General features: G+C 42.6%; 1 protein-coding gene across 1 annotated transcript in view; it reads right to left on the bottom strand.

Moving 5' to 3' along the window:
- The window catches only part of ZBTB8B (zinc finger and BTB domain containing 8B), a 40,981-nt gene that overhangs the window by 11,538 nt on the left and 14,066 nt on the right, over positions 1–15,377 (bottom strand). Inside the window, exons 2-4 of the mRNA XM_075336163.1 lie at positions 11,164–11,299; positions 5,718–6,647; positions 5,214–5,392 (exon numbers count right to left, since the gene is read on the bottom strand). Coding sequence (XP_075192278.1) covers positions 5,214–5,392; positions 5,718–6,621 — 1,083 coding nt within the window. The 5' untranslated portion in view covers positions 6,622–6,647; positions 11,164–11,299. The remainder of the gene's footprint in view (positions 1–5,213; positions 5,393–5,717; positions 6,648–11,163; positions 11,300–15,377) is intronic.

Genomic DNA, 15,377 nt, shown 5'->3' with positions numbered 1-15,377 from the left:
CTGCCTATTCCTTGGTCTAGAACAGCCTTGGCCGCACCCCTCACTAGGGTTCCGGCCAGGCACTGTAAAGGTTTAAAACCATATATCTTTTCTTACATTTTCTCTCTTTCAGATAGAGATCAGATTTCCTCAGTCCCCTCACAGTCAACAGATGAAGTTAAGAACCAGGCACAGGATCGTCTAACCAGCATTGATTCCACGGAGGACCAGCTCCACCAAGGGACTTCTAGTATCCTGACGGCCCAGTCTTTGGGCCCACTCTTCCGGACAAGCTGTAAGGTTTCATATAACTGTCTGTCTACTTTCCACAGCAGAATTCTTCAGGGAGCCCTGAATGCTCAGACCTCCCCTGGTCGGCTAGCGCTTCGGCCGACGACATAGGCCGAGCCCTTTCTCGGAGTCCCCCTCGAAAGGGTTCTTCCTTCTCCCACTTCAGGTCATACATGCCAGGTCTTGTGCCTTTTGTCATTAACAGGAGCCCTCCCCCCATGGGGGTTCTCCTTCCCATAATTCACCGCAATGGTCACCCAGTACCCGATTCCAGAGTTCGAGTTTCCCAGTCACGTCATTATAGATGCTAGGGCTCCCTTCTCTTGTCTGTCACGTCATAGTGAGAATTGGTTCTTGGAATTCCTTTGGCTCCTTAACCTTGTCTTTTTTCTCCGAACCTCACAAGTTCTCTGGACCTCTTCCATACACAGGGGAATTGTCTCCCATATTTTTTTCCCCGCCTGCAGGCTGGTTCGTCCACTAGAGTCAGGTCACTTCTCTCAGGTGCTGTAGAATCAACAGGTCAGGTTCCCCTATGGCGGAATCCCCTTACACTTTTCTCAAGTATCTCGACTCCCTTGCACCCTCTTAGGCGGTCAGTTTCCCGTCTAATCATCCTGCGGCAATAATGGGCCAAGGCTCCTTTGGCCTCCGCTTACCTGGCACCTACCTCTACCAGGTGCCCTAGTTCTTTGCTCATTCTTCCCCTCTCAAACGTAGTTCCAGGGCCTGTTGGGTTTTTTTCTTCTTAGCTCGACCTATTGCTATCAGTCGCCTTAGCTCCTTAGGTACAGACCTCAGAGGATGCAGTTTCTCCTGATCATCCTATTCCCCATGTATTTTACACTAGTTCTTAGTACTCCCTAAGTACTCTAACTCTTCTCCTGTACTTCGGCCCCTGGCCGGTTAGGGGTCCTTACGGGGTCTAGGACCAGGTTCCGGTCAAGGAATCTTGTCTCTGCTAACCCTGTTTTCGGGTTTTTCTCTTCCCACCCTTGGGGACTGCTTTAGGACGTCCCATGGTTTCCTGTGTCCCCCAATGAAGCGATAAAGAAAAGTAGATTTTGGGTACTCACCGTAAAATCTCTTTCTTGGAGCCTTCATTGGGGGACACAGCACCCGCCCTTTTCTAAGTCTTCAATGGATCCGGAATGTTCTGGTTTTCAAGCTTCTCTTCGTACTGCTTTTACACAAACTGATCTCCTCAGCTCCGGTCAGTGGGTGTATACTACGTGGGAGGAGTTAACTTTCTTATTTGCATAGTGTCACCTCCTAGTCCCAGCACAGCATACACCCATGGTTTCCTGTGTCCCCCAATGAAGGCTCCAAGAAAGAGATTTTACGGTGAGTACCCAAAATGTACTTATTAGTTTTGTGTTCTAAAGTTGTATTCCAATAAATATATTATGTTCTATCTAAATATCTTGATTATTGTATCATGAAAATAATTAAATGTCTATTGTTCACATTGTACTACAATACATTTTTCACTTAAATAAGCATTATACTAAATATTATTTAGTAAAATATTCAGCACATTCTGCATTGCACTACTGTCCCCAATTTATTATATATTTTAGGAGTCGGAGTCGGTGCATTTTATACAGACTCCGACTCCACCAAAATGAGCTCCGACTCTACGACTCCGACTCCACAGCCCTGCTTTTTTATGCTAGCAATGCAAACTTTTGGGGGAAAATGAGTGGGGCTTAAAAGGTGGGGGCATGCGTTATTGTGGCCCAACAAATATGCTATAATTTACACCACACAAGGTGTAGATTATAACAAAAATGTAACTCCAGTCTAAAGGGTACTTTACAAGCTGCGATATCGGTACCGATTTCGCTAGCGAGCGTACCCGCCCTTGTCGGTTGTGTGAAACGGGTAAATCGCTGCCCGTGGCGCTCAACATCGCTAACACCCGTCACACGGACTTACCTTCCCTGCGACGTCGCTGTGGCTGGCGAACCGCCTCCTTTCTAAGGGGGCGGTTCGTGCGGCGTCACAGCTACGTCACACGGCAGCCGTCCAATAGCACAGGAGGGGCGGAGATCAGCGGCCGGAACATGCCGCCCACCTCCTTCCTTCCTCATTGCTGGTGGACGCAGGTAAGGACAAAGTAGCTGGACCAATCACCGAGCTAAAAATAATAATAAGACATAAAACGTAGCTTTTACTATTCAACATATAAAAATGAACTGTAGTTCATAAACGAGTTAAAACCAGGGTTAACAGTCGTCCAAATAAATGGACAATCAGATGGGCCTAAATATGAGGAATATAAAGACCCTAAACAATACGGACTGCCCCTTTCCTAGGAGCACCTTAGGATTAGGGTCCTACTAGGAGGGAAAGTCGACGCCCGAGTGGGGGCACCATGGGCGTGGGTGACTGTAGGGTGCCGACCCACACATGTTAAGTAGTGTGCAATTATATCTAGGGTCAGTGGCCAGTATGCACTTTAGTTTCCTGTTCCATCGGCCCTGCCGTCCTCTGGGAACCATGTTTAGATGTTCTTGTCCATTTTCCCCTCCTTAAAACATTAAAACACCCCCCCCCCTCCCTCTTGGGTAGGTTACATGATTTGCCCCTCCAGCCCTGGTGGCCGCCTCCTGTGGATTGGCCCTCCCTCTAGAACACTGACTCTTTATTGACCCTGTGTTTCGATAGCTTTTTGAAATGGGCTCGTTTTTATTCTTTAAATAAGCTCTCTGTTTTAATCTCCTTTTCACATCTGTCTCTTTTCTACATCTTTTTGGCTGCACTAGCCTAGTGCTTTTTTATTACAGTACAAACCTGACCTGTGACATTGCTTATATATACACCGGCATTTCTATTTGGATTTGTGCCTAATGCCAGATAATTATAATCGCGGCCATGGTATTTGGAACCGAGGTTGCTAGGCAGAGTTAATGTGTGTATCCATGTAATGGAGCTGTTTGCGTTCCACTCACCTGGATGTGATGACATTGGGTGAGGACGGTGACGTCTCTTAAGCGACGCTGCCTTAGATGATGCGTAACTTCCGGCCCGGAGGCATTCTGGGAGTGCGCGTCATGATAATTTCAACTAATCCGCGCATGCGCCGTGCTATATTTGGAGCGTCACTCCAGATGCCAAGCGCGGCAAGCTTGAATTAGGTTTGACACACGCCTGGATGTGGTGAGTTAATATAACCATGGGGCACGATAAATGCGGCCTGATCGGCAGTTCCCTGGGCGGTTTTCTGATATTTGTTTATTGATATTGTAGTGATTCGGGCACCTGTGGAGGGTCATGTGAAAGCGATGCTTAGTGACGTCCACTGCTGATATCCCACTTGGACTCCCCTGATGATCCAGTTTGAAACGTTGGGAGTGGGAACCATTGATTTTGCCTGACTGAGGTTATTTGGCTGTATGGGATCTGATGTGCTGAGTAACAGCCCCCCTTATTTGAGCCGGTAACCTGTATAATGCCTGCCTATGACTCTGGGATGTGGTAAGACCATTCCTTATCAGAGAGGAATATCTTCTATTTATAATTCCTCAGTGTTTGACTATCTGCCTATAATACACACAGAAATATTTTCCCATAATTGGGGTTCTTAATGTGACAAACTATTTTGTGTGTATATTCTTTTTCAGTTGGATATAGTGCTTATGATGGCATAATTGTCCATTTGAATGCAAGCCAGCTGAGGCAGTCCGTATTGTTTAGGGTCTTTATATTCCTCATATTTAGGCCCATCTGATTGTCCATTTATTTGGACGACTGTTAACCCTGGTTTTAACTCGTTTATGAACTACAGTTCATTTTTATATGTTGAATAGTAAAAGCTACGTTTTAGGTCTTATTATTATTTTTAGCTCAGTGATTGGTCCAGCTACTTTGTCTGTTAATCATTGTGGATCTTCTTATTGTATATTGCTAACTATCCTGGACGCAGGTAAGGAGATGTTCGTCGTTTCTGCGGTGTCGCACACAGCGATGTGTGCTGCCACAGGAACGCCGAACAACATTGTTCCTGCAGCAGCAATGATATTAAGGAAATGAACGACGTGTCAACGAGCAACGACGTGTCAACGAGCAACGACGTGTCAACGAGCAACGACGTGTCAACGAGCAACGACGTGTCAACGAGCAACGACGTGTCAACGAGCAACGACGTGTCAACAAGCAACGATTTTTCACGTTTTTGTGTTAGTTGATCGTCGCTCATTGGTGTCACACGCTGCGATGTCGCTATCGGCGCCGGATGTGCGTCACTAATGACGTGACCCCGATGATATATCTTTAGCGATGTCGCAGCGTGTAAAGCACCCTTAAGGCTGGAGTACAAAAGCTGAAAGATGGCCCAAGTTCATTAAAAGTTGAAGATTAAAAATTGCATCACTTTCTTAAATGTCCAAGTGAAACAAATCCTGACAAAGTTCATCTGTTGAGTAAAAATATAAATTAATTTTGATTCAAAATTGTTATATATATTAAAAAGCCCAAAATGGTAACAGGTTAAAAGGAATCTGTCAGCAGGTTTTTGCTATGTAATTTGAGGACAGTATGCTGTAGGGGTTCAAAAAAACAAATCAACTGTGTTTCTCTTATCAGACTCTGTGCTGTTGTTTACTTACACTAAAGACTTTATCACCTGATGACCATCACTACTGTGACAAGCTGGCTCGTGCCATGTCATCCGACACGGCCTCTCCTGTGATTAACACCTCACTGTTGATGTACAGTCTCTACTGAGATTTTGGTGTGGGCGCGGGACAGCCCTCAGGACTCTGCTGCTTTGCTAAATCTAAAACCTCTGATTGTGTCAGAACAGCTGCACCCAGTAAGCCAAGTGATGCATTGTTGGATTCAGAGTCTCTTTCTTCCATCATACTGCTCTCATATGAGGTAGCAAAAACCTGCTGACAGATTCCCTTTAAAGGATGACATACAAGACTCCATATACTCACTGTAAGTGAATGGCTGCGCAGGTGCTCCTGACGTGTAAACCTTTTGCCACAAATTTCACAAGGATATGGTCGCTCTCCTGTGTGCGAGCGAATGTGACGCTTCAAAATTCCTTTTTGTTTGGCAGTGTATGGACAGAAAGGACACTTGTGTAGTTTAATTGGAACTACTAAAACGTCCCCTGGTAAAAAAAACACATTTATTTCTGCTTAAAACAGAGTTGACTTTGTATGTAACAATTTTTATATGATCTGCTTTATCATAGAGGATTGCCTTTCTATTGACAGAAGTAAACAGTTTTACTCTATGAAAATTTTAAAACAAATGTGAATTATATTTTTACTATAGTGTTATATGTATAATTATTGTTGTCATTTATCTAAACGAAAAGAATGCTGCTTATTTTATCAAGAGAATAACTGTTAATATTTTCAATAAGTAACAGAGTAAGTTAGACACAAAGATGTTGTAGAAAAATAGAAATGATACCTGGATGGATATATTACCTGCGTCCTCACCATACCAGTCACCTTGCATATCCATCATGGAGCTCATCGAGACACTTGCTTCCTCTTGTCTGGACTCAAAGTCTCGAGGAAAGTGATGCCCAGCGTCCTCTTTCCTCTGTGCAGAGCTATTACGCAAAAGCGCCTCTAAAAACTGCTTCATATGATAATTATTACATGATATGTCCATTCCTGGACCGCCTTGCGGACTTTCTTCTCCTTGCTCCAGATCTTGCTGCATTGGATATGGTTGAACGCCTTCTGTTACTTCCACTACATCAGAGTCAAACTCTTCTTTAGGTTCTATAACTTTACTAGGACTTTTGTCATCTGGAGAGGCTTCATTTGTAGGGTCCTTTACCATGATTTCTTCAGAGTTGCAGCTACTACAATCACCACATGGGGGATCTTTCTGACAATCACCCCGAGGTGTTTTTACTGTTAGTGACCCAACTGCACCTCTTCCACTGCTAGGACCGTCACTACCACTATCAGCTTGTCCAAAAGAACTCTCCTTTTCTATTTTCCTGCAGATATCTAGTGAAGATCGAATGTATGCCTTACAGAAGTTAACCACATCAGTCATCTGAAGGTAGCTTGCTGCACTCATAACTTCAATTACATTCTCCCCACACAGGTTTAGTTTTCCTGAGTATAGGAAATCCAGGATAGTTGAGAAGGCCTCAGATGTCACAATGTCAAGGGAAGCTGTGCTGTGTCTTCCACTGTCTTGGATGTAGTGGACTAACATGGCTCGGAAATAGCCACTGTTGGCAAAAAGAACGTTTCTATGGGCTTTAAATATTCGACCTTCCACAATGATGCTGCAATCACAAAAGAAATCTCTTTTACGCTGCTCATTCAGCTCTCCAAGGAGCTTGGAGTAATATGATGGCATCTCCATGGCTCCCGACAGCGAACTCTAGGCACCTGCAACACAATTATTGTTAGAACTGCTACTGTCAAAGAACTTTACGTACAATATATTCATGACATTATATTGTTACGTGAGATTAGTTTGAAACATAAGTGAAGTAAATAATGAAATAAATATTAAACATATAATGCTGATTACATGTGTTTTCTGGTTTTCCTTTTTTTATCCCCTAAGCCAAAAGCTTGTATTATGCAAAAAGTAAAACCAGTCTATCCTTCACTGCTCCAGGGACAGATAGTCACTGGTGCCCTCGGTCATTGCTGACCTGGCTGCAGCAGAGATATCTGAAATACAGTACATAGTCACTGCAGCCTAACACTGAGCCCAGTGATATTATGCCATTCACTTCAGCAGCGGTCACTTACCGGAGCTACAGTGGTTGTGCACTACTCTGACAACCCCTTCTGAATCTGAGTTCTTGCCCCCCTTAACCCCTTCATTCCCCAGCCTATTTTGACCTTAATGACCTCGCCATTTTGCGCAATTCTGACAAGTGTCCCTTTATGAAGTTATAATTCTGGAACACTTCAACGGATCCTGGCGATTCTGACATTGTTTTTTTGTGACATATTGTACTTCATGAAAGTGGTAGATTTAGGCTGATATTTTTTGCGTTCATTTTTGAAAATTTCGGAAATTTGGCGAAAATTTAGAAAATTGCGCAATTTTCAAAATTTGAAATTTTATGCCCGTAAATCTGAGAAATATGTCACACGAGATAGTTACTAAATAAAATTTCCCACGTGTCTACTTTACACCAGCGCAATTTTCAAACCAAATTTTTTTGTTGTTGTTATGAAGTTAGAAGGGGTCAAAGTTCATCAGCAATTTCTCATTTTTCCAACAAAATTTACAAAAAACTTTTTTTAGGGACCACATCACATTTGAAGCGACTTTGAGAGGCCTAGGTGACAGAAAATACCCAAAAGTGACCCCACCTGTACCGCTCAGGCTACTCAAAACCACATCCAAGAAGTTTATTACCCCTTTAGGTGCTTCACAAGAATCAAAGCAATGTGGAAGGAAAAAATGAAAATTTACTTTTTTTTTTTTTTACACAAAAATGTTACTATAGCCATAAAATGTAGCATTTCACAAGGGTATCAGGAAAAATTACACCATAAAATTTATTGTGCAATTTCTCCTGAGTACACAGATACCTCATATGTGGTGGAAATCAAGTGTTTGGGTGCACGGCAAGGCTTGGAAGGCAAGAAGCGCCATTTAACTTTTCAAACGCAAAATTGTCTGGAATCGTAAGGGGACGACATGTTGCGTTTGGAGACCCCCTGAGGTACCTAAACAATGGAACTCCTGCACAAGTGACCCCATTTTGGAAACTAGACCCATCATGGATTTTTTTTTTTAGAGGTTTAGTGAGCCCTTTGAACCCCTGGGGGCTTCACAGAAGTTTATAACGTTGAGCCGTGAAAATATTTATATATTTTTTTACCACAAAATTGTTACTTCAACCAGGTAGCTTTTTTTTCACAAGGGTATCAGGAAAAATTACACCATAAAATTTATTGTGCAATTTCTCCTGAGTACACAGATACCTCATATGTGGTGGAAATCAAGTGTTTGGGTGCACGGCAAGGCTCGGAAGGCAAGGAGCGCTATTTGACTTTTGGAGCTAATTTTCCATTCAAAAAGTAAAATGGCGCTCCTTCCCTTCCGAACCCTGCTGTGCACCCAAACAGTGGTTTATGACCACATATGAGGTATCTATGTACTCAGGAGAAATTGCCCAACAAAAGGATGCATTTTATCCTGTTGCCCATGTGAAAATGAAAAAAATTGAAGCTAAAAGAAAATTTGTGGAAAAAAAAAAAAAAAAAAAAAGTACTTTTTCATTTTCACGGATCAATTTGTGAAGCACCTGGAGGTTCAAAGTACTCACTATGCACCTAGAAGTTCCTTGGGAGGTCTAGTTTCCAAAATGGGGGTCACTTTTGGGGGAGCACCATACGCGACATGGTGTCTGCTAACAATTTGAATGGAAAATTAGCTCCAATTATTTACGGACACCATGTGGCGTATGGAGAATATGTAGTGTATGTCAGGTTGGTGTGTGTGTGTGTGTAGTGTAGTATACGTCAGGTTGGTGTGTGTGTGTAGTTTAGTATACGTCAGGTTGGTGTGTGTGGTGTTTACATTATATAATAATGCTATATAATCAATTTTGAAGGTTTCCTGCACCTAATATCAAGATTATATAGTGATTCTGATGTGTATTTTCAATGTATGTACATCAGCCTCACTAGATCTAAGGCAAAACTTAAAACTATAAGAGTTTGTATTGTGAATTTTAACAACAGAGCCCTTTTAAAAGGGGTATTCCCACCTCAATGTGATGGAATATTGTTACCACTTTATGATTAGTGGGGTCCGACTTGAGGGACTCAGTAATTTTGAGAGTGAAAAAGGCCCTTCATCTTCAAGCTCAATTTGGTTCCATAGGTTCATTAAGTTATGATATATCTTTTTGAGTTGTCACTATACAAGATGGGATACTTATTCATTAATCTAAAATTAAAACTATGTAAATTATATTATCAGGGCTCAAATTGTGCCCCATTTCCATAAAGGTATTAAGCAGAATTGAAATACATGTTGTAAATGATTGCTCTTAATTTACAATTAGTTGAAAAATTGCTTGTGTGCCAGTCCACCGCGCTTCGGTATGATGACAAAGTCCAGCTGGCGCATGTGGCTGTGACCCTGTGCTTCATAAGGCCCCTTTACACACTGAGACTTTCTAGCGATCCCACCAGCGATCCCAACCTGACCGGGATCGCTACAAAGTCTCTGGTGAGCTGTCAAACAGGCAAACCTGGCCAACGACGCAACAGCGATCCGGACCTGCAGAACGACCTAGCTAGTCTTTGGGGACGTTGTAAAGCAGCTTTTTGAAAGGGAAGTCGCTAACGAAGTCGCTGTAAAGTCCTTTTACACACTGAGACTTTGCTGCACAGAGGGAAACAAAGGACCAAAGAATGGTCCTGAACGATTTGTAGCGATCAGCAACTTCACAGCAGGGGCCAGGTCACTGATGTGTTTCACACACTGCAATATCGCTGGGGAGGTCGCTATTGCGTCACAAAACCGGTGACGTTACAGCGATGTCGTTTGCGATGTTGCAGTGTGTAAGGGTACCTTCACACTTTAGCGATGCAGCAGCGATCCGACCAGCGATCTGACCTGGTCAGGATCGCTGCTGCATCGCTACATGGTCGCTGGTGAGCTGTCAAACAGGCAGATCTCACCAGCGACCAGTGACCAGCCCCCAGCCAGCAGCGACGTGCAAGCGACGCTGCGCTTGCACGGAGCCGGCGTCTGGAAGCTGCGGACACTGGTAACTAAGGTAAACATCGGGTATGGTTACCCGATGTTTACCTTAGTTACCAGGTCACACCGCTTAACTTAGCGTGTGCAGGGAGCAGGAGCCGGCACTGGCAGCGTGAGAGCTGCGGAGGCTGGTAACGAAAGTAAATATCGGGTAACCACCTTGGTTACCCGATGTTTACCTTGGTTACAGCTTACCGCAGGCTGTCAGACGCCGGCTCCTGCTCCCGCTCCCTGCACATTCAGGATTGTTGCTCTCTCGCTGTCACACACAGCGATGTGTGCTTATTAGCGGGAGAGCAACAATAAAAAAACGAACCAGGGCTGTGTGTAACGAGCAGCGATCTCACAGCAGGGGCCAGATCGCTGCTCAGTGTCATACACAGCGAGATCGCTAATGAGGTCACAAAAAACATGACTCAGCAGCGATCTCAGTAGCGATCTCACTGTGTGTGAAGTACCCTTAAAGCCACCTATACAGATCACATTCTCCTGACTGATACTGCTATCAGTTGTGCTCAATAAGATTAAGTGGGACTCTATTCTCTAGAATATTTACTTATGCATTTCAGTTATCTTTCAATTGTGAAAAAACATCTACACACAGGCTATTACTATTACAATTTTTTCTTTTAATTGTATGGCAGAAAAGTCACCTGTAAATCTAAAGGCCCCTTTACACACTGCAACATCGCTAGCGATATCGCTGTATCGTCACTGGTTTTGTGACGTAGTAGCGACCTCCCCAGCGACATTGCAGTGTGTGACCCGTATCAGCGACCTGGCCCCCGCTGTGAGGTCGCTGATCGCTACAAGTCGTTAAGGACCATTCTTTGGTCCTTTGTTTCCTGCTGTACAGCATGCATCGGTGTGTTTGACACAGTTACAACAACATAGTTAGCGACCCAGCCCATAGGCGTGCTAGCGTTCCCTTTCCAGCGAGGTCGTTCTGCAGGTCCGTATCGCTGCTGCGTCGTTGGCCATATCTGCCTGTTTGACAGCTCACCAGCGACTGTTAGAGACTTTCCAGCGATCCCGGCCAGGTCGAGATCGTTGGTGGGATCGCTAGAAAGTCTCAGTGTGTAAAGGGGCCTTAAGAACCAGGATCAATCAAAATATATCTAGTAAAAATGATTGCTGTCTACAATTTTGCTTAGTGTTTACCTTTATCTGATATGTGGAGTCCAGAGAGGTCTATTAAGCAGATTGTCAAAACAACAATGCAGAAGTACCACCGGTCTGTACGGCAGCCTCCCCAAAAAGCATAGGTAATTTCAGAGATTCTTTATTCTGGTGAGGCCTGAAAAACAGCACATATACAGAAAGCAAATATTACAGGGAGTTGTTATCTTCATAAAATGGCGTAAGTTGTAAAAACAAGCAACTTTGCAAACAACTTCTTAATAAGAATCCTTTCTGTTCTCAAGCAATAAGAGTCCAAGTTGCCTAAAATTTGTGCACACAATGCACATTGTAAACACTGCTCTGTAGATAGGCTGAGCTTAGGATCTTCTGCTATCAGACAGCACACAATTCAGGCCAGGGCGAATAGTCATCGTATTCCCTAACCTTACAAATAACAGCAAAACTATAAAATATTCAAATTAATTTGGCAAGAGTGACAAATGTAAGAACTTGGGTTCAATCTACCTTTGATAACCTAATTAGAAATTTATATTTTAAAAAAAAAAAAAAAAAAAAAACAACCTGTGTACCATAAAATGATAATTTTTGATGAAAATAAAGTTTTCAGGCACAACATGTGACCTTTTTGGCCAATATCTAGCTGCAGTGGCCTGCCGCCCCTGTTTTTCCAATGGTGTGGGATGGATCAGTAACAATGACAATGGTGCTGGTCCATTCTGTGGCAGATGACAGTCAGGAGAGGAGTGGTTCAAACTTTTCACTTTTTGCTTCTGTAATGGCCATTTTGGGTAGACTGTGGAGTTGATAAGTCAAGGGTCCAAAGCCTTTATGTATCTATACCTTGATTTTAGCTCCTTCATATATAGCCAATAATTGGTAAAATGATAACATCAGTGTATGTTTGAAAAATAGGGATAATTAGTGATGAGTAAGCACTATCATGCTCGGGAGCTCAATACTCGTAATTAGCAGTTGGATGGGTGAAACTCATATACTGAGTACAATGGAAGTCAATGGGGGATTTGAGCATTTTTACCTGGAGATTTTCAAAATGCTTGAGTCCCCTACTGCTAGAGTCCATTATACTCAGTACACGAATCGAGGCTGCACAAGCTTCAAAATGCTCGTTCCGAGTACCGAACGTTGTAGTGATCGCTCATCACTAATAATAAATTTAAATATATTTTTTGTTCTATCATTTCTAAATTCTTTTGAAAGTTAATAAATTAAACTGACCAATATTAAGAATGGAAAAATAAATTCAGTTAGTCAGCACATTTCTACCAACTCCACATTTCCACATTTCTGCATTTTGGAGATGAAATCTGAGCACCAATCTCAGAGAGAGGCAAATGAGAGGACATAAGGTATAGTGACTACACATTGAAAACTGTATAGCTACATTTTATATGGGGAAGTGGAGGGTTACGTTAAGGTGGTCATACACCTTAGATAGCTGTCTGCCGAATGCTTATTCCGACTCATTGGGGAGAGGGGAATAGAGTGAGGCCATAAACCTCTGATGGGAGATTATTGAGGAACTAAAGGATTGGGCAAGTTGAAATCTCACCAGCCTGATCCTTATTTCTCTTTACATATGCTGTTGCTTAAATGTCGTTATGCCCGCACACATTTTCTATGGTTTATATGGTCGACCGGAAACCAATGAGTTCATCAGACATTTATCTAATGTGTGTGGGCACTTTTATATTTAATTTTCATTCTCTATTATGTTTAAAACCATGTTAAAATAAGTCATAAGAGGAATATGAATAATCTGCACACAATGTACTTATGTTTTATTAAAATATACATTAACGCCCCTGCCAGGCATGTGAAAGTGTACAGGACTTTATTTCATCCTGATGGAGGACAAACCAAGCGTTTTTATGGCCTCTGTCGGGACGGTATATTTTTGTATATCACAATATTAAAAGGATGCAAATCAAAAAAAGTCCGTGGAGCCTCTGTTAGGAGTCTCGACACAGAAAATAGCCAGATATCCCTCCGGGAAGAACCTAGCCAAGGAGTGGCTCTTTTTAAGGAGACCACCATAAGCACCATATTAAGTGACCCTTTTATTCAATATCCAACTCTTTGATGAGTTTAAAGATATGACAAGGGAAATACCAAGGCCAGGTATCCATCCACAGACAGCTGTTTCAGGGTATTGCCCCTCATCAACGTGGAGTAGGATTCTGGCTAGGTGGGAGCAATGTCTAGTACACCAGCAAGACAAAACAATCACTGATCTCGGGGAGACCAGCCAGAGAAAACACTGCCGGCAGCCAGCAAAGGCGCTCAACACAGTGAAATCCTAGGTGGATGAATACCTGGCCTTGGTATTTCCCTTGTCATATCTTCAAACTCGTCAAAGAGTTGGATATTGACTAAGAAAGCCACTTAATATGGTGGTTATGGTGGCCTCCTTAAAAAGAGCCACTCCTTGGCTAGGTTCATCCCGGAGGAAGATCTGGCTATTTTCGTTGTCGAGACTCCTAACAGAGGCTCCACGGACCTTTTTTGATTTGCATACTTCCCATGGGGCAATGCACCTAGGATTTCACTGTGTTGAGCGCCTTTGCTGGCTGCCGGCAGTGTTTTCTCTGGCTGGTCTCCCCGAGATCAGTGATTGTTTTGTCTTGCTAATATTAAAAGGATGGAATAGTGAGTGGATTATAGGCCATACCAAACAACTGGATCCTGTGAAAATAAAAATGGTATGCAGGTTTTTAACAATGGGACCCTACAGCTTTCCATTGGAGGAATACGTCAGGAGATCCTACTGACATAGTATACAGCTTTGTGGTAGCTAGAAAAGCAAAAGCACAGTCTAGTGCCCGACTATCCCCAGGGAAGGGCAATAACCGCAATAAGCTCCAGTGCTGTGGCTGCTGCTTGATTTTATCATCAGCAGTACTAGCACCATTCCGAATATTATAGTCTCTCATTATCTGTTAATAGACAACGAATAATTACAGGACATGCATCTCGCTCAAAAGCGCCCCCTTAAAGCTGTCTCCCAAGATTATTTGGACAAGACAACCCAAAATCTCATCATCTCTTTTAGTCTGCTAGATTCCAAACAGTAGGGTCTTATTTTAATTCTTAAGAAAGGAATGGGGGGAAATGGAAAGGGAGCAGTTGTATTGGCAAAGAGTAGCAAGATCCGGCAACGTGAAGCACGCTACTGCCATGCTACCCATTATTATATAAAAAAGAATGCTCCAAGAGGAGGAAAAATAGAACCAATATATAGTCAATATAGAGGATGAATAAAACAATCATTTTTATTGATAAGTAAAATGGTGCAGTGGGTTACAACCGAAAAAGGACAGAATCGCAAGAACCAAAATGTATAAGAGAAAGTGATTTTTGTTACAACCACAAGAGGGACATCTCTCCTATCCATATATAAATTGTTGTGTGTTCCTAACATATCCTTGTCCATTACTATACAAGAAAAATAACATTTGCATTTTTTTCACGTTTTTGACGCAGCATTTGACAAAACTTTACTGATAAATATGCAAATTGGCTCAAAAAATTGATCAATTATTTGCTAAAAATCTCATTTTTTTTTATTATAGTACAGTTGGAATAAATCTGTGAATTTTCACTTTTTATATGATGCATGCCAATTTCAGGTCGTGCAGGCTCCTTTTTTTCTCTGTTATGACTGTAGTTATGCTACAATTTCTGGTGACTGACCATCACCATACCATGCACGCCTGATTTTGGTTTGCAATATATTCCTCCTGTTGGTAGCTGTACACATTCAGTTGCCTCACCCTTTCCACAGGCAATGCTAATTAAGCACCATTCTTGGATCTGGTCCGCCTTCATCAATGGTTGCTGTTTGGCACTGGGAGGATCAGTACTGATATAGTCCTGGTATGTGTAGAGCTTGCTCCACATGCTGGGACCTGGGCTGGTCTCTATCCACAATTGCCTTTTTTGCAACATGGAAGCGGCTATATACAGGTTACAGGTATGTGTGCTCCATTATGGTTCTGCTTTTAACTTTATCTAGGAGGCCGCATGGCACATGAAATACAGAATATAGAGTAGGACCCCCCTATTGAGATTTGCCGTGACGTTGGCAGGGGTGGCTCAAAAAATTGATCAATTATTTGCTAAAAATCTCTTTTTTTTTATTATAGTACAGTTGGAATAAATCTGTGAATTTTCACTTTTTATATGATGCATGCCAATTTCAGGTCGTGCTGGCT

The sequence above is a fragment of the Anomaloglossus baeobatrachus genome, chromosome 2 (genome assembly GCF_048569485.1).
Source record: "Anomaloglossus baeobatrachus isolate aAnoBae1 chromosome 2, aAnoBae1.hap1, whole genome shotgun sequence".
Classification (NCBI taxonomy): domain Eukaryota; kingdom Metazoa; phylum Chordata; class Amphibia; order Anura; family Aromobatidae; genus Anomaloglossus; species Anomaloglossus baeobatrachus.
This window is presented reverse-complemented; position numbering and strand designations above follow the sequence as displayed.